This window comes from Terrapene carolina, unplaced genomic scaffold (assembly GCF_002925995.2).
Source record: "Terrapene carolina triunguis isolate 2854851 unplaced genomic scaffold, T_m_triunguis-2.0 Scaffold406, whole genome shotgun sequence".
NCBI lineage: Eukaryota > Metazoa > Chordata > Testudines > Emydidae > Terrapene > Terrapene triunguis.
This window is the reverse complement of record NW_020664757.1, coordinates 2,062,901-2,087,767: the sequence shown is the minus strand read 5'-3', so window position 1 is coordinate 2,087,767 and position 24,867 is coordinate 2,062,901. Positions and strand designations below refer to the sequence as shown.

At 44.3% G+C, this 24,867-nt stretch overlaps 1 protein-coding gene across 1 annotated transcript in view; it reads right to left on the bottom strand.

The window, feature by feature from the left end:
- The window catches only part of PARP1 (poly(ADP-ribose) polymerase 1), a 53,825-nt gene extending 29,700 nt beyond the window's left edge, over window positions 1–24,125 (bottom strand). The window contains exons 1-5 of the mRNA XM_026658184.2: window positions 23,927–24,125; window positions 15,027–15,189; window positions 13,074–13,192; window positions 11,652–11,866; window positions 1,855–1,951 (exon numbers count right to left, since the gene is read on the bottom strand). Of these exons, the coding sequence (XP_026513969.1) occupies window positions 1,855–1,951; window positions 11,652–11,866; window positions 13,074–13,192; window positions 15,027–15,189; window positions 23,927–24,046 (714 nt within the window). The 5' untranslated portion in view covers window positions 24,047–24,125. The remainder of the gene's footprint in view (window positions 1–1,854; window positions 1,952–11,651; window positions 11,867–13,073; window positions 13,193–15,026; window positions 15,190–23,926) is intronic.
- Between the last annotated feature and the right edge of the window lie 742 nt (window positions 24,126–24,867).

The window sequence follows — 24,867 nt, the reverse complement described above, 5'->3', positions numbered from 1 at the left end:
TTGTCAGGTTTCGTGTGACTGATGAGATTGTGTGCTGTGCCTGTGTTTTTCCAGCTGTGAGGCTGCAAGTGAAAGTCAGTACCAGAGAGACAAGATGCATTTTCTCCCTCTGCTGTGCTTTTCTCTCCCCTGGTGTGTGTTTGTCTTGTTTTGTTTCTAGGAAATGGGATCAGACTTTAAGAGATTGTCAAATTGGGAGTTTAGGGGAGTCCTTTTAAAAATCCAGCTGGAGGGAAAGGGAACAATAAATGTTCACATGAAAATCTTACTTAATACTTCACATTTCAAATGCTTTAACTGTTTTTCCTTCTTTTTTGTATCTTTAATAAAAAGTCAAAAAGATGTTTATGATGTTTGCAGCAGTACTGAGCAGGCGGAGGTCTCTGCAAACCAAATCCTGAACCTTGTTTAACTCTGTTTAATGTTGGACAGTGACGGGGTCATGTTAAACACCACTGACTCTCTAGGCCCACATATTCCATCTAAATGAATACAACAGGTCACATGATAGAAGTAGAGCCCACAAATCCTGACTTGTACTGCCCGTTTTAAGCTATGAGACCACATACACACACTCCCCTATTAAAAAGGGGCTATAAAGGTCAGTCATCTAGGCAATAAGGGAAAAATCTAGAAACTCTTCTTTTGGGGCTTTCCATTGAGAGGGAGAAAAGGGATGGATAATGACAGAATGTTGGACACTAAAATATCACTTGAGACATTTCTAATAATGCACATGTATTTGTCGTCTGTGTGTTTAGGTGTGGTTTTCTCTGTGCCATGGTGATAATAGGTAGCAGATATGTACGTTAAATAATTTCTAGTTTCAGTAGAAAAGACAAATGAGTTCATCATACTAAGAAAAAAAACCATGATGAATTTAAGAGTTTAACCCAAAACCAACCCTGATTCTCAGAATGCTGAATTGTAGCAGTTAAAACCTTCCTGGTCTGTAGATTGCAAAATAGTGTGCTCTGCTAAGGATGTAATAAGTTATAATTGCAAAATAAAGCAGCAGAAAACTAAAAGGCTTTTTTGCTCTGTGTAAGCTGTGTTATGGCCATACTATTAAGATTTCAATTTCAGGAAAAGCTGCTGGTAATTTTTTCTTGAAAGATATCTATGCCAAACTTTTAATGTCTATAAAATTCTTGAAACCAAATCAGAAATTCTTTCCACTGTCTTTCCTAAACCAAATACACAAAGCTATGATTTATCAAAGTTTATACTGAAGCATTGAACAGATGAGTCACAAAAGTGTGCAACTGAGCAAGTGATATTATTTCTCATTGACCTAGTTCCACACCTTGTCTCTGTTCAACTTCTCACATTTCATATGCTCCAAGATTTTAGGCAACAACATTCAGTTTTAATAGCATCCCTGGAGCCAGAAAGTGGCATAGAAAGGACTAAAACAAGTTATCTCAACGATGAGACCTTCACCTCTAGGTCACCGGTTCAAATCCAGCCACCAACAGTGAGGACCTAAAGCGCTATCATCCAGTACCCTTTTGGTGACCCGTATGGAATGATGTGCTCTCTTATCAGGAGCAAAAAAGGCTCCACAGCACAAGTGTCTTTATATCTCTGAGGGGCCACGGTCTGAATGGGCTTGCATAGTGAACTAGCATCTCACCACTTCACAGATGAAGCATACTAACAGGACAGCATGAGGGACGCTTGCATTGCTGCGGTTCACACTCTACTTGTGTGAATAAATAAGACTCTAGATCCTGTCGCTGTGAATAAATAGGACTCTACATGCCATGGCTGTCAACCCAGCACCCTTCAACAGCATTACATTCCCTTTTGGAAAGAAAGTTTTAGAAGTTTGGGCTAGCTCAAACAACAAACCTTCAACAGCTTCTCCTGCTTGGATTCTCTGTCTTTTTCTTTTTTCTGTTTCTTTTTTGAGGTCACATTTCCATCCACCTCATCTCCTTTTCTCTTTCTAATGGAGAAACACACACAAAGGGAAGTCATTCATAAGTGTTTGGCAGCAACTACCAGAGCTCAGTCTGATTACAGTGGATTGAAACTGAACACTTCGTACAGACTAACTTTTTGATTGGTGCAACGCTAGTTCATTTTTCCTTCCTGCTAGATCTTAAATGCAATATAAATGCATTATCTGCTGAAAAATTCTAGACTCCACAATGGAAAATCATGACCAGACTATGCCTGCTTAAAACAGTTTTCCACTGGAGACCTGTACAGACTGGCAAAAGTACATATAAAAAAATTAAATTGCATCACCCAAGAGCCTCAGGAGATATTAATCTGGGGCTGTATTAACTATTTGAAACATCTTCACTTAAAAAATAAAAAGTCAGTAGGAATCAATACATTTTCTCAGATCAATGTAATAGCTGGCACAGATACAACTCCTTACAGTAGGGACATTAGTGGATAATTTATCACCAATACCTGGCTTTTCATTTTAGACTCTGTATGAATTTAAAGTGTCATGGGTGGCAAACACAATGACCTTGGTAGGCCAGTTTTCTTTCAAAGGCCTCGATTAAAACCCATGTAGTATCAGACAGGAAAAAAGTTTATATCGGCCCCCTGGTTTTAAGTTGACACTATTCTCACAGTGTTATGACAATTCTGCACAAACAGTTTAACTGAAGTTGGCTGGAGCTGCAGTGGCTGTTGGGAATTCTAGTATTAAATGTTAGCTCAGAAAGCCAATAAAGGACTTGGGGGACTTCAAAAAGGACAAGGGGCCCCACAGAAGACAATTTACAAATTTCCAGATCCAGGCATGTCATTTTCTTGGCCACAGTGGACTTGACATATGTTCCAAAATTCAGAGTGTTTTCGCTCTTTTGGGGAGAAAGGGGGAATTTCACACAGCTCAAGGGAGACGGACCCACAATAACCCAGGGCTCAAACCAGTATGGATGCATATACCAGTACTTTTGACCTCTGGTTTAATTCTTCCAGGTCCCCTATCATTCAAGGCCATGTTTGTTATATTTTTAAGAACAAAGTGACTGTACCTGTGTTTCTACCACCACCTTAGATTGTGAAAATAACATTCTCTATGAAACTACTTATCACCATTTTACATGGTTTACTCTTTTTGCACTTCTGTCAGCTTTGACAATGGAAATAAACTAGCCCAATCTTGAAGTGTTTGGGGTGTAAATAATGCAGGGAAATGTTTATATTAAAGGATCCATTTTTATGAAAATTCAAAGATTCATAGAAATATTTCCATTGCATTTAGACTTTATAAAACCGGTCAAGGGTCTAGAGTTTAGCCAAACTTTGGTTTCACTTACTGTGACTCTGCAGCAGCCCTTTAAAAAGCATCTGTTACTAATTAGGAATCACACTTGTGGGGGAAATGGCTAATCCCCAGAGCCCTCAACACTGTCTACCAAATTAGCACGTGAAAGCATTCACTTCCTCTCAATCTCTCTCCAATTGAGTCGCATGTTCAGATAAGTGAGGACATTAGTTTGACTGGGGTTTGTTGGCCTCAGATGGCTACACAGTAAAATGCCTGCACACCAACCATCACCTCCAACTGGGAGGCCCAGAATGAGGCAGAAAAGCTGCACCACATTCTGGAGATCACTTGTTTCACAAAAGAAGCCACATGCTCCTTCCAACATCCCTGCAACTCACTCACCTGGATAGCTGAAATATCAAGAAAAGCACAAACTAAGAGAAAACCTGGCCTTCAACTGCCACCAGAGTGAATGAGTTCATCCAGTCCCTTCACCAAGTGAGCCAAGCCAGGAACCTATCTGGTGACCTCCTACATGGGGCAGTAGGTTTTATGTACTAGCTGCAAAGATTAAAGTCTTTTGGAAGTTCTGCAAAATTGTCACCTGCACCAAACCTAGCCTGTGCAAAAAGTTATCAGCTCAGGCCCAGTTCAGCAAAGCACTTTGTGCTTCAGCTCATTACATTCTTTGACTAGGGAAGAAGTACACCTCTACCCCGATATAACGCGACCTGATATAACACAAATTTGGATATAACGCGGTAAAGCAGCGCTCCAGGGGGGCGGGGCCGCGCGCTCCGGCGGATCAAAGCAAGTTTGATATAATGCGGTTTCACCTATAACGCAGTAAGATTTTTTGGCTCCCGAGGACAGCGTTATATCGGGGTAGAGGTGTATGTGTTGAACTTTCAGGGACATGCTCAAGTGCTTTGTTGAATCAGCAGGCTAATATCTAAAATGTCTCCTTTTTGGCAAGGGGAAAGTTAAGCAACACTCTTATGTAGTAATCAGACTTTCCCCCGCAATCAGAGTCAGCACATGAATAGCCAGAAGCCTAATAGACCACTGAAAGGCACTGCAGTCAAGGCACTGTGCCCACACATTCCATCAGCTCATGAAGTCTTTGGATGGTTCTCCTCAGTCATATGCAGCACTGGATTACTCTCTCCTGGTACAGGAATTAATGTATGTCATAAGTTAACATCTGGACAGCAGATAGCAAGAGGCTTGCTTAAAAAGACTGGCGCCTATGACCAACTGACATAAGCCACCACCAGAAATGTTCCACTTTCTCCTCACCTTCCTACTGGATACAAGGGGTTTATTTAAACTTTTGGAAAGCTGATGGAGGAAGAGGGCTAAGAAGGACTGGCATACTGTATCCTGCCTCTTCTGATCACCACATCAGCCATCCAAGCTCAGACCTTCCTTGCGGAGAGAAGAACATATGAAAAATACTAACAGCAGTGGAGATTCTGGGGCAAAACCAGCAGCCAGTCTGAAAAGGGAGAAAGGCAAAGACCATCACCTCAGTCTGCCCTCTTCAAAGCATCTACTGATTGTTCTTGTTCCTTGTGTGAGTGGTTAATATAACACTGCAGTTAAACCAACCCTGCCCAGTGGCATCTGGAAGGCAGCCTCTTTCCCCAGTAAAAGCTGCCTCAAACAAACAGCAATTTCTACTCTACAAAGATAAATGTACAAGAGAATTCTAGGGCTATGGGCATTTACTCTTTATATATTTAGAACATACGCTAGCTGATATTCAAATGAGGTGCAGCCCACAGACTTTTGGCAGGTTGCCAATGTAGCCCTCAGCACTAAGCATCAGTGCTCCCTACAAGGTGAACCTTTTAGCACACAGCCACAACCTTTTTCTTGTGCTGTTGCAATGTGGTATTGTCAGGCAAAGTGTCCAGCAAATCCATCTACCTACTTTACACCCCTAAGACTAGAAATGAAAACCCAGAGCACATACAGGAAAATCGGGTGTTGTGCTTAGATTGTATTGGGCTGGGACTCAGAAGATCTGGGTTCCAGCACCAACTCTGCCACTGAATCATTGGGAAACCATGGGAAAGCTTCAACTACAGCAGACCAGAAAGACAGGGAACAGTTGCATAAAGTTTTCCTCCCATTTTTGATACACATTTTATTTAGATAGAAGACTCCCAGCCAGCTCTCGCTATAAACTCTATGCCTCAGTCCCCCACCCCACAATCTGTAATATGCAGACAATCTGTAATTGTGTCCCTCACAAGAAGTGCTGCAAGACTTAGTTCCAGAATGTGTGCAATGCTCCTTGAGCTCCTCAATGGAGGGTGCAATGGAAGCGCAAAGGATGCGTGTAGTATTCCAGTCACAGACACAACATTTGGGTCCAAACAGAGCTCTGAAAAGGAAAGCCAAAGGCTTCATTGTTAAAATCTCATCTGGTTTAATAAAAGGTGCATCAGAGACAAAGATGTTCAGTTCATTTCTCCTGCATGAACTAATGTGTGAGGCAAGTCTTCTGGGACATTAGCTTCTCGAGTCAATCACGCCAGTTTTGGGCTTCAAGAGAATTTCTTCCTATCTCTTTGCAAAAGGCCAGCAGCGAGAAAGCAAGGGAATTCTACATTACTCCCAATGCTTGCTAGACTCCTTTTCTACATGCCCAACTACTTTCTTGGCTGATCCTTAGAACCCGTGGCTTGACCACCTAGCATGAACAGCAGGAGAAAAGGTACTAGAGTTGAAAGACTAGCTGGCACACTAGCTGGATTTGGCACCTTCATGCCGACAGCGTTTGCTGCTGTCCAACCTCTACATGAACAAAGACTACAGGGTCAGAAACCTTGGTATGGGACCTCAGTTTGCTGCACCCTACATCACCAGGATAAATTATTTTCCATTGTGATTCTAGGTTCATGTTTTATTTATACAGCAACTTGGCAAACAAATCCATGGCCTCGGAGTGTAAATGCTTCACAGTTCAAGTAGAATCACCAAAATCCCCTGGAAAGGAGAGCCAAAGCAGACAAGAGCAAACATTTACATAGTGAAACTTTTTATACTCTGCCAAAGGTACTAAGCAAACCCGTCATATACTGATCCAACTAGATTGATGTGTTACTCTGTGCAAAGCAGAACACATACCACAGCACAAAGCCTACCTGAAAACTGCATGCAAATGTAGACTTTCAGCTCTCTGCACCTGAGAATGGTAAAAGCTCATAAGGGTAAAGATGGCCAATTCCCTGGCACTACCTAGCAATAATTGTGTTCGTCACGATCGATGAACTGTAACTCAGATATTCTGAGAATTCACTGCATCTGGGAAAGCGTTGGTTAGGAAGGTGAGCAGACTGGTATGAGAGGGACTTAAGTAATGTATAGCACAGACCAGTGTTTCTCAAACTTGTACTGGTGACCCCTTTCACATAGCAAGCCTCTTGAGTGCAACCCCCCTTACAAATTAAAAACACTTTTAAATATATTTAATACCATTATAAATGCTGGAGGCAAAGCGGGGTTTGGGGTGGAGGCTGACAGCTCACGAGCCCCCATGTAATAACCTCGTGACCCCCAGTTTGAGAACCCCTGTCATACAGCATATTCCTAATCAATGTAACTATCCAAAATCTTCAGTAACAAAGACATAAGATTGCCTAGTGCTGCCAAGCCATCCCTATGAACTACCTGTAGCAGTGGTGGGCAACCTGTGGGTCATATGCAGCCCGTGAGCCGCAGGTTGCCCACCGCTGACCTGTAAGATAAGGTTATTTCCCCTCCTCCATTCCTCACAAATGCTGCAGTTAGGAATGGCAGGTGCTCTGCCTTTAGATATCAGTTTTCAAAAGGTATCTTGTATATGTATTGTGCTGGAATGCTGAATACTGAGTAATAATACTTCAATCTTACCACTGAAGAGTAAGTAAAAAAAGATGTGTCTAATCATGCCAGATTACCCAAGGTAAGTTAAAATTTAATGAGATTCAATTTTTGTCACACAGATCAGTGATCAAGGAAAAAAAAAAAGACTGACAATCAATTCCTACTCTGCCTCTGTTGGCAACAGTGATGACTCCAAGCCCAGTAAAAGAGGAGGGGGTTCTGCAGTTGAGTTTGTGACCCCCTCAGTAAAACCTATCCACAACAGAAACAGTTCAGTGAAACCAAAACTTGAGGGCAGTCGGTGTAGATGGAGCCCAAGACACAAGTATGACAGATCTCAGTGAAAGCTGGAAGGAAGCAGAGATTTTGAGATCTCAAATCCTGACAACCAAATCTGTAACAAGAGTAGGCATGTGGAATGAATGTCCCCTTGCATGGGAAAGCTGGCACAGGTTACACAAGAAATAAGAATGAAAAAATACCACCTGAACATACTTGGTGTCAGTGAGATGAGATGGGCAGGGAGTAGCAAGATTGCGTCTGATGGTGCTACAATCTTATACTCAGGAGGAGCAACACATGAAAGAGGTGTAGGAATTGTGCTGGATAAAATCACAGCGAAGACTCTGTTGGCATGGAAGCCAGTGAATGACAGAACAACAACCACCAGGCTGCAAACAAGACATGTCAAGTGTACAATAATCCAAGAACATGCACCAACAAAATGAGCAGGGGACAGCGAAAAGGATGCTGCACCTGCTTGTAGAATGTAAGTCTTGATGTCACAGCTAGGCACTTCCAAGTTGATGACAGGCAACTTTGATGCATAAATTGGCAACACTACTGTCTGGGAAGAAGTCAAGGGCATAGTAGCAGAAGGCATCTGAACTAATAATGGCAAAAAAGCTCTTGAATCTCTCTGGCACAAACACCCTAAAACAGGAGGCAGTCATATCCAGCACAAGAGGATTCATAAGCTTACATGAAAATCACCAGACAATGCGACTGTCAACCAGATAGACCGTGTGTATATCTAAGAAATGGACACCTTCTTTGAGGGATGTCAGAAGAGCAGATGTTGGCTCAGACCATTATCTTTTAGTGGCCACATTACAGCTTAAACTCAAAAAGATCAGGAAGATGCATAAAGGGTGTTACAGCAATAGAGATGTTCAAAGACAAAAACTCAGATCAGACTCCAGACTGAATTTAGCAACCATTCCAGTGTTTTACAGGACCAGGCTGATGAAAGTCTGGAAGATAGATGGTCAAAGTGGAAGAAGATGGTAGTTGAGACAGCAGAGGAAGTAGTGGACTACTGGAGAGGATGGAAGAAAGATGCATGGTTTACACCTGGAACATGGGCAGCGACTGAGAAGCAGAAAGCTCTAAGGCAAAAAAGGAACAGTGCAAGACACAGGCAGAACTCTTAGAGGCAGATGCAAGAAACAAAGAAAAGGACAAAAAAGACGAGATGCAGGCAAGACAGAGAAGCCTGGGTTCAGGAGAAGGCTGCAGAAGCAGAAGATGCAGCACAGAGAGGAGATTTCAAGCAGCTTTGTAGAATAATGAAAGACCTCTCGAAGAACCCAACCATCGCAGAGATTCTGATGGACAGATGTTGAAAACACATCAAGAACAAGCCAGATGGCAGAAGGAACATTTTCATTCCATATTAAATTCTCCAGGGCCAACGACCATGCACAGGGTCAAGAGAAATGCCAATGCTAAGTTAAAAACGGAAAAGGGACCTGTAGAAGTCTCGGCCGAGGTTCGGCCCTCAGCAGGGCTGTGGGGTATCCCACCGCCTCGCTCTGGTCCACCGTCAGTCCTGGTCCGGCGGTAGTGTGGGACAGCAAACACATGGTTAGGGGCTCAGGTCCTTAAGCAGAGGCTGAGCCAATGAGTTTGTAGCGGTCCAGGCCCTAGGTCAGGGCGGGGCAGCAATTAAACACTCAGGAACTCAGGCCCTTAAGCAGGGGCTGAGTCAATGAGCGAGAGGTCCCAGCCTCTCTAGGCCAGGGAAAGGGGGAGTCTGCCACCCAAGGGGTGGGTGGCAGGGGGGACGCAGGCCCTCCCACTCCACTGCGTCCCAGCCCGGGGCCCTAGCAGCAGCGGAAACTCGCTGCTGTCAGTGGGGATTCTGGCCGCAACACACTGACATAGGCTCTGGCAGTGTTGCAGCTAGACTGGGGTCGGCTGCCCCCGGGCGACTTCCAGACTCCCCCTCGTAGGGTACCTGGGCCGTACTAGTGTCCTCGGTGGTCTCCACCGGCATCGGTTCCTCCGGGTAGGTAGCGAAGGGGCAGGCTCGGCCAGTCCTCCTCGGGGTAACGGGCGAGGGGTAGGCTTGGCTGGCCTGGTGAGTCCTCAGGCCGGTCGCGGCCTGCTGCTGTCTCCCAAGCAGGAGCTCGGCCACAGACATCTGCTCTCTTCAGCGGCTTGTTCTCCACTGAGCTCTGCAGGCAGGCTTTTATACTTCTGGGTCGGCGCCATGACCTCTGAGGGGCAGGCGCCGGACCCAGTGGCTCCGCCCACGTTGGTGTTAGGGGAGGTTCGGCCCTCAGCGGGGCTGTGGGGTATCCCACCGCCTCGCTACAGGACCAAACACACCTGATGAAATTAAAGCAACCATCTAAGGCCTCAAATAGTGGTAAGATCCTGGGGTTGACAGAATTCAAGCAGAGGAATTACAGGTGGGAGGTGAAATTCTGACTGAGCAGCTAACAAAACTCTGTAACGAAATATGAGTGAAAGAACAAGTGCTGCAAGACTGGAAAAATGGTATCAGCATGGCATTGCCAAAAAAGGTGATCTTACTCAGTGCACGAACTGGCAAAGTTATTGCCTGGGATTGATAACAGTGCAAAGTATTGGCTACTGTTATGCTGAACAGAATGAAGAAGGTAGTGGATAAAATATTACCAGGAGAACAGACTGGATTCCATCCAGGTAGATCATGCTGTGAACAGATATTCACTCTTCAACAGATCACTGAAAAAATTACTGCTTGGCAAAAATCCATCTTAACTTTATCAACTTCAAGAAAGCTTTTGATATTGTGACTGGAGTTAGGCAAGGGTACACGTTATCACCAATCCTGTTTGCATTAGCCATAGGTTGGGTGATGAAGCAGGTAACAAAAGACATTGCAGAAGGTGTAAAATGGGTTAGCAGAGATGAGTTACATGACCGTCACTTTCCCAGTAACATTGCTTTAATAAATAAGATGTGGAACGGAATGACTGCATTATACCAGAGGTAGAACAGGAAGCAGCAACAATTGAATTGAAAGTAAATGCAGAGAAAAATCAGATTATGAAGGTAGAAAAGTAGACAGCAGATGCAAAGGCCTATGTGGATGGAAAAGAAGTCCAATGGGTAGAAGAGTTCCGTCACCTGGAAGTCTGAATATATTTGAAGGTAGGTGCAATAAAGATATTCATACAAGATTAGGAAAAGCAAACACCACTTTTGAAAGGTGAAACAACATCTGGTCAAACAGAGGTCTCCATACCAAACTAAAGGTCAGATTATACCATGTGACTGTACTGAGCATGCTACTGTATGGTGCAGAGGCTTGGCCAATGACAGCGGCTATTAAGAAGAGATTGGAGCCTGCCCGTCAGAGAGAGCTGAGGAAGATACTACACATTTCATGGAAAGACAAAACAACAAATGCGAGAGCAAGGGAGCTGACAGAGCAGGGCACATTAGAAAATATCAAAGAAAGCTCAGGTGGTTGGGACACATACACCCTATGGAAGATGGGAGACATGCTAAGCAAGCACTGAAGTGGGTGCCTAAGGGAGGAAGGCCAAGGAAGAACAGGTATATGACAGTGACAGAAGATACTGAATGCGCTGGCATCACCTGAAAAGTACCACAGCTAGTGAGTGACTAATCAACAGAGGAACTGGATAGCCCAATGGGTCAGTGGCACAGGAGGAACAAAAGTTTAAGGAATCACTTCTCAATCAACAGATCAGAAATAAAGAGAACATTAACACCACCACCACCAGACAGTGCAGCACAGTCTTTACAACTGAACTCATGAGAACATAAGAACGGTCATACGGAGTCAGACCAAAGGTCCATCTAGCCCAGTATCCTGTCTTCCGACAGTGAGCAATACCAGGTACCCCAGAGGGATTGAACAGAACAGGTAATCATCAAGTGATCCAGTCCCTGTCACTCATTCTCATGATTGCTAGTTTATGGCACAAAATATTAGATCAATTTTCAAAAAGTCATGGTTGCTTGGTTGCACTCTCTCTGTATGTCCAAGGGAGATACTTAGATTGCAAGCTCCTAAGGGCAAGGGTGGGTCTTGTTTTATCTGTGCACAGTGCCTAGTGCAACAGGGCTCTAAATCCCCCTGATTATGGCCTCTAGGCACTACTGCTATACAAACAATAAATGGTATGACAGAGGTTAAAAAGTCCTATCTATATAAAACATGGAATTTGTGAAGACATGCAGTGTGTCTTCATGGATCTTCTAGCCAGCAGGCTCTCTTACATCCCCCACATACCCTTCACTCTTCATGGCAGGCAGCTGCTTTTTCAGAGCTTCTTTATCTTCTGCTTTCAACATCCCAAAGCCCTGGAGCTGACTGGCTCCAAATGCAGGGAGAAAGCCCAGTTCTGCTCGGTGGTTCACAAAGCAGTCAGGATGGTACCAATTATCTATCATTCCCAGCTGGGGCTTTTCAGGATGCACCATCTTCTTGGAAATTCTGATCTGGCCCTGAAGCAGAGAAAAACCAACAGTACAAGCGTGGTGTGATGCCGCTCTGGGAAGGACTTGAATGTTAATTCAGAGAAATAGGTTGGTGATTTTATAATGAAAGTAATGCTTCTTAAATAGCAGAGTAGCAAAAACTGTTCCACCAATCGCCTGCTAGCAGTCACATGCTGAAATTTACATCGTTACTTTCATTCTAATCCCCCTGGTTTCCCGTACTCTGAAAATTCCCTTTTTGAGTTAAACTTTTCACTTTTAGTCTCAGGCCATACTTACTACTTCTTAAAAAAATGGTGGGAAATCCCATAACCAGTCTGAGCAAAGAATAAAATTCAGTCAAGTAATTTTTGCTCAGTAATAACTCAAAAATAGCTAACCACATTTTGGATCCAATCCAACAACCTTTACTCATGCAAGCAGCCCTACAGAGGTCAAGCAAGCAAATCCTGCAGGATCAGGCTCCATGCAAGGAATTTTAAATTATAAAACTTTGGTTCTCCAGAAATTAATGTGTGAGGACTAATGAAGTCTGACCCAGAGTCAGCTTGATTTCTAACCAGATCGTATTCTGAATTACAGTTCAGCCTATACTATTCAAAACAATCACTCAGATATCCTCATTTCAAAAGCAAATTTGGACTCCAATCCTGCAAACACACGTGAAAATTTATGCATATGAGTAATCAGTGGGATTATTCACATTAACAAGTACTTGCAGGTTCAGAACCTTATTTCGCCAGCATTTCTTATTTACCTGTATATGGAAGAACAGGACATACCCTACAAAACAGTGATGGGATGGGTCAGTGGAGAGCTGCAGTACCCACTGGCCTTCCTCAACAAAAACACATTTACAGTACACCAAAGCTTCTCTCCAGGCTATTCCTCTGCAGGAACACCAGCAGTAATCTGCCAATCAGCTCCAATGCCTGGACCAATTAAATGCTTTCTTTCCTTTACAGAAGGAAGAGTCAGCAGGTCTAAATCCCAGGCTCTGAAGAGGTCACATTTGAGACCTTACTGCAGTGGAAGAGCTTTGGGTTGACAAATTGTTCAGAACAGAGCATTTCTTCTGAGAAAGTAATGCAACTTTTAAACCCATAATATAAAAGGAGAACAACAGAAAGAACAATAGTTCAGAACTCATGGAATTAACTGTGTTGCCCTGGACTGGAACGGGGGGAAAAACCCAATAGCTGCGTGTCTCTACCTTTTCTATTTTCTGTTCACAACCTTTGCAGGTACTTCTGTTAGACTTGGCATATTCTGCAGCGAAGTCATTTAAACTCTTCTCAGCCTTGCCACCTCCCTCCTGGTCAGTCCCTTTACCTGGAGAACAGAGGCAAAAACACTATTAAACTTCTAAAGTACATTTTATTTCTTAAAAAAAAAGTCTCCCCAACTGTTTATCATCCCCCCAAAATCAGCACAAACATAGTGAGAGACTAGCCGTGAAACAAAGCCAAATCAGCCACAGCCCAGTACATTTAGAGAAATAAGTACAGTGACAAAACCCACAAGTATGAGAGGGGTAACCATGTTAGTCTGGATCTGTAAAAAGCGACAAAGAGTCCTGTGGCACCTTACAGGCTAACAGACGTATTGGAGCATGAGCTTTCGTGGGTGAATACCTACTTTGTCAGATGCATGTAGTGGACTACATGCATCTGACAAAGTAGGTATTCACCCACGAAAGCTTATGCTCCAATACGTCTGTTAGTCTATAAGGTGCCACAGGACTCTGTCGCTTTTTACAAAACCCACAACACTCTCTCTGCAATTCAGAATTCTACAGGAAGCATTAGGAACTCTGCAGACTCATAATAAACTTCTAATGTTACTCACCTATACCTCAGGCTTCACTACTGGGGAAGACAATCTTAGTCTCTCACCTGCACTTGTCAAGAAGCATATAATGCTGCAACAACACTAGTCATGGAATTTTGTAAATGTGAAGTTTTACATTTACAAAACAACCCCTCTGAGAGATGAACTTTCTACTCTGAAGAACACAAGCCTGACCTGCCAAAGGAGTAAAGTGAGGACTCAAGCTCTAATTCCAGCTCTGTCACTGAGCTGATATGCTGCTCTGAGGTAAATCACCACCTTTGTGCTTCAGTATCCCCATATGTCAAGAGGGGATATGGCTTAACTATAGCTCACATGCATACTGTGAGGATTAACCAGTTAATGTTTAAAAAGCACCTGGAAAAAGTCAAGTGTTCTGTACGTGTGCACGGAGGAACTGTGGAAGTCTGCTTGTGTAACTGTATATTTTAAAACAGTGATACTCAGACCTCAGTGGTCCAGGAGCCAAATTAGTGATCAACATTACCCAAAAGAACCTCAGTGCGAATTCATTGCTTCATTGTCTGTCTGTTCTAGTAGTAGTATAAAATAAAATAAAAATAAATAAATAAATACTGCTATTGAAGACCTGACCAGAACTGGAGTCAACCAAATAGCCACACCTCAAACAGAACTCCCCTTTCCATATACAAGATGCATTTCTTTGATATGATGTTATATGCCAGAGAGGCTGACTTCAACCTACAAACCTCCCACAATTCCTGTGTTGTACGGACATTGATGGCTTCAGTCTGCTCTGTTATTAATTATTTGTATTACTGTATCACCTAGGAACCCTATACATACCCAACCACTTCCAATCTGGATCTGATCATTTCCCTGACCATTTAGTTAATTGCACTGAACTCTTAATACAGTGCTTATACAATCCTTACTAATGTTTTCTGGATTTGATATATTGGTAGGTGTGATGATTTCACAGTAGGTCTCAGGTTACTAAGACATCACTACTTTTCCATAGTGTATTACAGATCATTTACTAGTATCAGCTAATTGAAGCTAAACTACACTAGTCAAGTAAGTGAATAAAGTATATTTAGTGATGCAGTGTCCTTGCTTTTTAGCCTGTTTCTAACTATTTCACAGGGTTCAGTATACACAGTCAGTCTCCTAGTCATTATTGAGAATCAGGAAAGTTCCAGTGATTGTTTTGATTTCGCCATCTGAAGGGACATCACAGCCAGTGAGCAAAAAACCCAGTACCCATAATCACATCCTTTCAAGTATAAATAGGATGGTTCTAAATGGACATGGCATCTTGAATCTCCGTAAACATCACTTTTGCTTTACTTACCTGCTGCGACTCCTCCAGTTTCAATTGCTTTTTTGATTTTCTCCTGATCTTCCCATCGGAGCTCAGGGAAGCCATCAACATCTGCATGGGACACGAGTCGGGCCCGCTTCCAGAAACAAGTATAATGATGCCAGTGGGGGACTTTACCATCGAACATAGGTGACTAGGAAGAAAGCAACATTAGGATGAGGTGAGAAAATTCAGATATAACCAAAAGGAAAAACGTCACTTTCTTTCTAACCACATGCAGGGATTTAGGACAAAGGCACAAGAATTCAGAATCCTATGGCAGTACCACTAATACCACTGACCTAAGCTAAGAGCAGGGTCACAAGGGGGCTTCACAGAGGGAGAACTTCACCCATGTTACAACTAGTTCTTAATCTTCTTTCTTCCCTTTCCCACATTACTCAAAACAAAACATTGACAGAATCATGATTGCACCATTCTGAGTGAGAAACAGCACCTGGGGGAGTGTTCAGCGGAGCCATCTGAAAACAAGCTCTCCATGAACAGGGAGATCTTAATTTTAGCTGGGAGGTTACAACCGGCCTTAACTGCATATGGGCCCATAAAGTGACTGAGGGTCCTGTTTTTCCAAGCTTCTTAGCGGGTTAATTGGGTGCAGAGGTAGGTGAATGGGGAGTACTTTGTATGCATACAGTGTATTCAGATAAGAAGTATACTTCAGATTGTCACTGACTGGTGTGAAGCTTTCCCTTTTTCCAGGGGTGCCTTGAGGTTTCAACCCAGCTCCCTTATGTCACTCCTTCACTCCCAGAATTATTTTGCATTTGAAAAAGAGGGCTCCATCTCAGAGCCCTTTGGTTTTACCCCACACTCTGCCAGAGCAGCACTGTTAAGCACCGTAGGGCCCCCTGCTAAGTACTGAAGAGGATGCTTTGGCAATATTTGCAGCCTCAGGAAGAGGAGTGTGATCTCTCACTTTTAGGTAATGGTGCCCATTGGTTTTTAATATGCAAAATGGACACGTGATCTTTGGGAGGTAACCCCTAACTTGAGAGGTTTACATCTGAGAAGCACCGTGTCTCATTCCTCTGCAAACATTAGCTTTAATTTCCAATTAAAACCATAAGACTACACATCAATATCTGCTCAGTAATGCTTTGCATTTACTGTCCGTAGGACTTTTCATGCTGTATGTGTGGAGGGGGGTGGGGGGAGAGAATGTGTTTCATTACCCTTTTACAGATGTCGCAGAACCGGTATAGTAAAGAAGAGCCACTGTTTTCCTCTTGGGGCGCCGAAGTTAAAGCTACATGGTGAATTAGTGGTAGAGTCAGGAATAGAACCTAGGACTCCTGACTCCCATTGTCCCGGTCTTCATCATCAAACAGACTCTGTTCCCTTTTTCCACTTGTTCTACACAACTCCCTCCTGGCATTAAAAGTAGTGAATTCCCCTCCCATCTCTACAGGGGACATAGAGCTCTCTTCTTGATGTCACTATTTTTATATCATCCATAGCAGTCATATTATAATCACTGTGGATTTTTTTTTCTTAATCAGCTGTTGTGTCTCTTACTTTCAGCCAGACAAACTGTCTGATTGCCAAGCAGGGTCAGGCCAGGTCAGTGCTTAAACAGGAGGTCCTCTAAGGAACCACTGTAGGAGTCCATGAGTCAGTGAGTGCTTCTGTACGTGAGTTAGGAATCAGAATTGTAGGACTGGAAGGGACCTCGCGAGGACATCTAGTCCAGTCCCCTGCACTCATGGCAGGACTGAGTATTATCCTAGACCATCCCTGACAGGAGTTTGTCTAACCTGCTCTTAAAAATCTCCAGTGACTGAGATTCCACAACCTCCCTAGGCAATTTATTCCAGCGCTTAACCACTCTGACAGTTAGGAAGTTTTTCCTAATGTCCAGCCGAAACCAACCTTGCTGCTATTTAAGTCCATTGCTTCTTGTCCTATCCTCAGAGGTTAACGAGAACAGTTTACCTCCCTCCTCCTTGTAACAACCTTTTATGTACTTGAAAACTGCTATGTTCCTCTCAGTCTTCTCTTCTCCAGACTAAATAAACCCAATTTTTTCAATCTTCCCTCGTAATTCATGTTTTCTAGGCCTGTGAACCAACCTTGGTTGGTATGAGGTGTAGTGGTCTGGAGCTGCTATTTGTGGATGGGATGTGCAATTAAGATTCTGTCCTGTTATGGTTGTTTAAGATGTTAAGGAACTTCTTGCTAGGGCAGAAGTGCTGATGCTGATATTGACTTGGTTCTCCTCCCTAAATTCCTTTCATTTCTCACTCAGACTGTTCCCTTCAGCAGGAAGGGAAAGCTAAGTAACGGGCACGTCTCATATGATACACTGAGGATTTGCATAACATCTGGAGATGTCACAAGTGTGATCTAATCACAGGTGGGCTCAGACTGAAGCACAGAGTTATATGCAGTTTCCATTCTGAAGATGAAGGGAAATGAAATCTTAGGGCTCGTTGCACAACCCCACCTCAATGCAGCCCTTCTTGAATGAACCACAAAAGTTCCTATTGTAGCACCGCTCTAATGCACAGGATCAAAAGCTCACTTGGTCCAGGGTGCAAGTTCTAGATGGGGCCCCTGACCAGGCTGCATGGGCACAGAGCAGCATAAATGCCTGCCTCCCTCTCTCCCAGGCTGATGGAAGAGCTAGGAAGGAAAATATGGGGCTGCTCAGGAGCAGGGACCCTACAAGTGCAGGAACCAGAAGATGCCCAGGCTGGGGAACTGTGAAGGAGATGGGACCCTGGAAGAACTGCTGAGGAGCAGGGCTCTAATCATTGTTTTACTGAAGGGGAAGCAGGAACCTTTTGCTGCAGAGGAGGGGGAGCGGAATGAGGCACCGGTGAATAAGTTACATGCATATGGTAGGAAGCTGAGAGTACAGTGGGGAGAATAAGAGCATGGAGAAGAGGGAAAGATTGAAAAACAACATGGAGGAAGTAGGGAGTACATCAAACAATGGCGGAAAATGAGAAAGGAATGCTATAAATTGGGGGCAAGAGAGGAAACAGAGCAAACATCAAAAGAGATGGTGGAAAAGATACCAAGCTCTATTGTGGTAGAAGTGAAAGAGGAGGAGTGAAGGGGAAAGGAAGGAAGAAAAAATGCAAAGGAAGTTTAATAAATTGAGGTTTTGTATTTTACAGAGCTAAATAAATACAAATATCCCTACTATGGGAACAAAAAAAGATATGCATATCTAATGGAAACAACTAGAAGTGTATCGGTGCCTCTTGGGAAGCAGGAGAAGGCTGCAAGTATTTCTCACAGTGGCTAATAGGCTCAGTCCTCAGGCTAGTGGGTGTAGGACAGATTTTTCAAGCAATGCCCTAATGAGAAGAGATCAGAATGCAATCACACTAGCAATAGCCAGGATAGTTGGCACTTATCTGAAATGTCTCCTATTGAGGAATTTGTGAAGTGCTCAACTCTGGAATGTAACCTTACTTAGTTGAAGCAAAGGCGTGGCCTCAGCAACAGAAGTTAGGCCTCTCTCCATAATGGGTCTGTGAGAGCCAAGAAAGCTGCACAGTGTAACAGTAAATTTTCCAAAAAAAAAAAAAAAAATCATCAAAATGATTTTTAAAATGTCCTGCAAGTTACAAAGCAAACAGCTGCCTTTTCATCATGGTGCTTTTCATACCAGGCCTTTCCTACCTCTCGGTATTTTGGCAAAAGATGCCAAATCTGATCGACTTCTGCCGCCTTGGGTGGCCAAAAGCCTCTTGGAACCTTTTCAGCCTTTTACACCACTGTTTTTCCAGCAGAAGCATGGGGGTCTGAGTCTAGCAGCTGACTCTTGGGTTCTATTCCCAGCAATACCACTGGCCTGCTGCAACACCTTGGATAAATCACTTACCGGGGTGGCGGAGCCTTCCCAAAAGTGGGGGGGCCAGAGGCCCCTGCCCCCCTCAAGGCCAATTCTCTTCCCCTAGAGGCCCCACCCCCTCTTCCCCTGGAGGCCCCACCCCTCAGCCAGCCGCCCAGGGCAGGTGGAGGGACCCAGGCTCCTCACAACTACCCGTGTAGGTCTTAGTCAGGCCGAGGGACGGGGCCTTGGAGCTGCAGCCGAGTCATGGTAAGAGCCGCGCAGCCAGACAGGTGTGGGGAGCCAGCATGGACCCTCCACCTGCCCTGGGTAGGGAGCCTGGGGGGCAGGAACACTGGCCGGGGGCTGCTCTCAAGCCCCCCACATCCCAGGCAGGTGGAGGGTCTGCGCGGCTCCCCACAACTGCCCGGGCGCCCTCGGGGGGTAGAGGAGGGGAAGGGGGTGGGGTCCCGTGGCGAAAAGTGGATGGGCCTGGTCCATCCACTTTCAAAAAGTGGGAGGGCCATGGCCTCCCGGCCCCCCGTCACTTACCCTCATCCCTTGTGCCTCAGTTTCCTCATCTGCAAAATGGGAATAATACTCTACCTCAGAGTTATTGTTAACAATAGTGTTCATAATCTAAGATCCTCAAATATGGTAGAACCTCATCAACTCCCACTAATGATTAGAAGCCTAATATGAATTAATGGATTTTGCCTGATCCAAGTTCCACTGAAGACAACAGGACTCTTTCCCTTGACTTTAGTGGGAGTTTGACAAAGCCCTTACCAACTAAGCAAATAAATTTAAGAGGACAGTCCTTTACAAAATAAAGTTAATGTAATCTGATAATTGCAGTTTAGTTCTAATTATTTGCAATACTCTATAACACACCAGTGAGTGTTTTGTAAAACACAAGTCTTAATTACTAAGACTGAGACTTTGCTATGGCATTATTAAATCTCTGCTGAGGCGTGAAGGGAGAATACTAATTTGTCTGTGAATTATCCGGTGTCCCGATTAGTAAGGTTTTACTGTAAATTCCAACTACTGTAAGTTATCTAGATGCTCTAGTGGCTGAGGCCAGAATACAAAAGTCTGATGTATTTGTTCCATAGTGCAAAAATGTCAAATTAATTAAGTGTATTTTAATCCTATCCCCAATTCCTCCTCCTCGCTCTCAAAAAGACTGAAAGAGTCCTATTAGTACCCTGGAAAAGACCTCCAAATTTCAATAACATTCTAATATGAAACTTAATTGTGCACATTACACAGTATTAATTCCAGAAGGCAGCCTTATCCAAGCCTACAGATAACACTTGGTATCAAGGAAAAACAAGGAATGAAGAGCCATTTAGGAATGTGTTCATTCCAAGAAAAAGAAGAAGAATAAAATATCTCTATGCTACAAAAATAACCAGGTTTAATCATGGATGTGGCCAAACTATGATTATGACATAATATAAGGGGCTGTCAATTAATCGCAGTTAAATCACACGATTAACTCAAAAAATTAATTACAATTAATCGCACTTATAACAATAGAATATCAATTAAAATTTATTAAATATTTTTGGATGTTTTTCTACATTTTCAATATTGATTTCAATTACAACACAGAATACAAAGTGTACAGTGCTCACTTTATATTATCTTTGATTACAAATATATGCACTGTAAAAATGATAAAAAATTGTATTTTTCAATTCACCTCATACAAGTACTGAAGTGCAATCTCTTTATCATGAAAGTGTAACTTACAAATACAGATTTTTTTTTTTGGTTACATAACTACACTCAAAAACAAAACAGTGTAAAACTTTAGAGCCTACAAGTCCACTCAATCCTACTTCTTATTCTGGCAATTGTGCTAAGACATACACGTTTGTTTACACTGATGGGAGATACTGCTGCCCACTTCTTATTTACAATGTCAGCTGAAAGTGAGAACAGGCATTTGCATGGCACTTTTGTAGCCAGTATTACAAGGTATTTACATGCCAGATATGCTAAACATTCGTATACCCCTTCATGCTTCGGCCACCATTCCAGAAGACATGCTTCCATGCTGATGATGCTCATTAAAAAAATAATGCGTCAATTAAATTTGTGATTATACTCGGGGGGGGGGGGGGGGAGAAGAGAATTGTATGTCTCCTGCTATGTTTTACCTGCATTCTGCATATATTTCATGTTATAGCAGTTTTGGATGATGACCCAGCACATGTTCATTTTAAGAACACTTTCACAGCAGATTTGACAAAACGCAAAGAAGGTACCGATGTGAGATTTCTAAAAATAGCTACAGCACTCGACCCCAAGGTTTAAGAATCTGAAGTGCTGTCCAAAATCTGAGAGGGACGAGATGTGGAGCATGCTTTTAGAAGTCTTAAAAGAGCAACACTCTGATGCGGAAACTACAGAACCCGAACCACCAAAAAAGAAAATCTACCTTCTACTGGTGGCATTTGACTCAGATAATGAAAATGAACATGTGTCAGTCTGCACTGCTTTGGATCGTTATCAAGCAGAACCCATCATCAGCATGTCCTCTGGAATGGTGGTTGAAGCATGAAGGGACATATGAATCTTTAGCGCATCTGGCACGTAAATATCTTGCAACACCAGCTATAACAGTGCCATGTGAACGCCTGTTCTCACTTTCAGGTGACACTGTAAACAAGCAGGCAGCATTATCTCCTACAAATTGTAACCAACTTTGTTTGTCTGAGTGATTGGCTGACCAAGAAGTAGGACTGAGTGGACTTGTATGCTCTAAAGTTTTACATTGTTTTATTTTTGAATGCAGGTTTTTTTGTACATAATTCTACATTTGTAAATTCAACTTTCATGATAAAGAGATTGCACTACAGTACTTGTATGAGGTGAATTGAAAAATCATTTTTTTGTTTTTTACAGTGCAAATATTTATAATCAAAAATAAATATAAAGTGAGCACTGTACACTTTGTATTCTGTGTTGTAATTAATATTTGAAAATGTAGTAAACATCCAAAAATATTTAAAATAAATGGGATTCTATTGTTGTTTAACAGTGCGATTAATCGCGATTAATTTTTTTAATCGCTTGACAGCCCTAATAATATGTATTCCTCCTGCCTGTGTGGACTGAAAAAAGTCATGAGGAGTCATAACTATTTTAACTTTGGTAAATTCCCAAGTCTGTCTGTACTAGCCTTTTCTCCTTACTATTTCCCACTGTTGTTACCACCAGTGAGAGCACTTTGGTAGACAAGGCATCAGCTGCCACTAGTGTTTTCATCACCACTAAACTCCTCCAAGCAGGACTAGACTAGTTTATAATACTAGTACTGGGCCTACGCTTGCACTACAGTGTTGCTAGTAGAAGCAGAACTGCACTCGAGGTGGTAATGGTGGGAAATTTCAAGAAAAGAAGTCTTAGGCTAGAAGCCCTAAGCTAACACTTATTTACCCAACAGGTTTCTTTTCTTTCCAGACAAGTGAGAAGCAATATTCTATAAGGCAGCTGAGGGCAAGCCGTATTTAAACATGGTTATGTTTAAAAATACAGATAGGGTCTGAGATGAAAGGCTAGTTACAGATTTGTTGTTGTTTTTTTAAACCACACTAATCAAACACAAGTTTCCCTGAATAACACACTTCATCAGGCCATGAGGAAAAGCAGAGCAAGATGTGAGAATGCACTGCTAGGGTGGTGATGCAGACTTCATTAAAAATGCAGAGATGGATGGGGAAGGGGGGCGTGCAAGTTGCCACTATAAATAGGTTAAACTCATCTACAGATTATCAGACAGGAGGGAAGATTTAGGCCAGTAACAAATAGCCTTGTCAAACACACACATTAAGCTGCCCAGAAAACTAAAGAATGTAAGTGAAAAAGCCTCCACAGCTCTTCAGCAATAATGGAGACTGAGCTTACACTTCAACTGAATGCATCGTTTTGATTTCCAGCCCCCCCCATATGCAATTATTTGTCTCCACATAAAGGTCTCCAAGCTGCAGACTGAGGTAAACAGCATCGTAATGTGTTCAGCAAATGATAAGCAACTCACAAAACAATATAGTGAAGAGAAAAGGACAAATATTCCCCAGTCAGGAAGTTAATGAACAGTTAGAGTCCAGGATCACATGGACTGTGAGAACAAGGAATAGAATTTCTATTGCTTTCCCCCAACTCAATAAATCGCATCTTCCTGCGAAATCTGCTAACAAATTCAATTCAAGTAATTAAATTCAAACAAACAGGACGATGAAATTAAAATGGAAGCCATCTAGAACATCTAGAACATAACTTAAGGTTTTCCTTGTTTTCTTCCATCAAACAACCACAGCAAGATAAAGCTGTGACAACGCAATAATTTGCGAGATTTTAATAAGTTGTCTGCCTTTCATATCGCATTCTTGCTCATTTCAGCCGATGCACTTCGAATGCACCCTAGTAAGGGTAGTGAGCGATCAAGTCATATTTTCTGTCTGATATGCAAGATCACATACCACATCAACGTCCCCTTCTTAGGAGCATATGTGTTTCACTGAAGCTAGCTTGCAAAAGCAGGCCCACACACACGCTACCGACTCCCCGCACTTGAGCAAACACCACCCTGCCGCAACTCCTTCAGATTCGAGTCCAAATTCTCTCCAGCGCCCCCCAAAATCCCAGGGAGATCCCATCTGGCCCGTGGACACAAATCCCTGCCACAAGGATGTCTGAGGACAAGTCGGGGCGAACGGACTCAGAACCCGCACAAATCTAGCCACCCCCATCCCCGCTGCCAGAGCCGCACAGCGCCGTGCCGGGCCGGGCCAGCCCCGCGGGCTGCAGCAGCGCCGCGCCGCGAAGCCAAGCGCGTGCCGCCAGGAGCTGCGCTAGCCCGGCGCGTGCCGCACCCGGGCCGCTTTGCAGCCGGCGCTGCCCGAGGGGAAGGAATGGGGCGGACACTTGGCCCAGGCCACCGGCGGAAAGCAGCACGTGGCCGCCGGCCTAGCTGCCGGGGCCGCTCCGCACGGCCCCAGGGGTTGCGAGGAAGGCGGCGCGGCAGCCGCGGGGCCCGTGGGCGGGGCCGGCTCCCGTGCCCACGCGGTACCTGCACCATGATGGCCAGGCGCAGCGAGTCCTTGGCGATGCTCTCCCCGCATTTCTTGCACGAGGCCCGGCCGCTCTTGGCGTACTCGGCCCGGTACAGCTTGTCCGCCGGCTCCGCCATGGCGGCCGGGGGCGCGGGCAGGGGACGCGCGGGAAGCCGACAGCGCCGCAGCAACAGCCGCGCCAAGAGACACCGACCGACCGCCCCGCAGCCGCCGCCGCGCCTCCCGCCCGGCGCGCTAGCCGAGTGCCGCGCGATCCACCCGGCCTCAGCCCAGCCGGCGTTCGGCGATCGACTGAGGCTGCCTGGCAGGGCTCGGGACGTTCCGGCTCGCTACAGTGTATCAATGGGAGGAAGGATGTACCCCGAGGCGCGCGGGGGGGGGTGTGTGAGGGTGTCACGTGGCGTCCCCTGCCCGAGCCGCGCAGTATAGGGGGGGGCGGTCCCCGGCATATACCGCCCATTGGCGGGGCTGCTGCTGACAGTCCCCACCGCTGGCGCTGCTGAGCGAGTCGCTGCAGCCCAGGGGCACCCAAGGGTGGGGAACGTCTGCTGGCATCAGTGGGGCACCTGTCAGGACAGCCCATTGCCCGTCTGCTCACTTCCAGGCTCTAGAGAGGTTTAACCTTGAAGTTAGAGGCAGTTGAGGCTGTTCACATCCTTATCTTCTTGACCACTGCATAGTTGTGCCATTATAACTGGCCCAGAAAGCCCCTCCTGGGGTAAAACGTACAGGAGGAGGAAAATTCCACTGGGTTCCAAGGTCTCCCACACCTTACCAGTCCCCGTTGTCCATATGATCCCACAGGAGACCCGTGGCATCCACATCAAGGCTTTGTGCCTCTACATTAATGGCTTTAGGGAACCAAAGCCCCTCTCCCAGCTCCCTGCCAGCATGGTCCCAATGGCTACAACTGTTCCCCCATTCTTCTTAAAGGGGG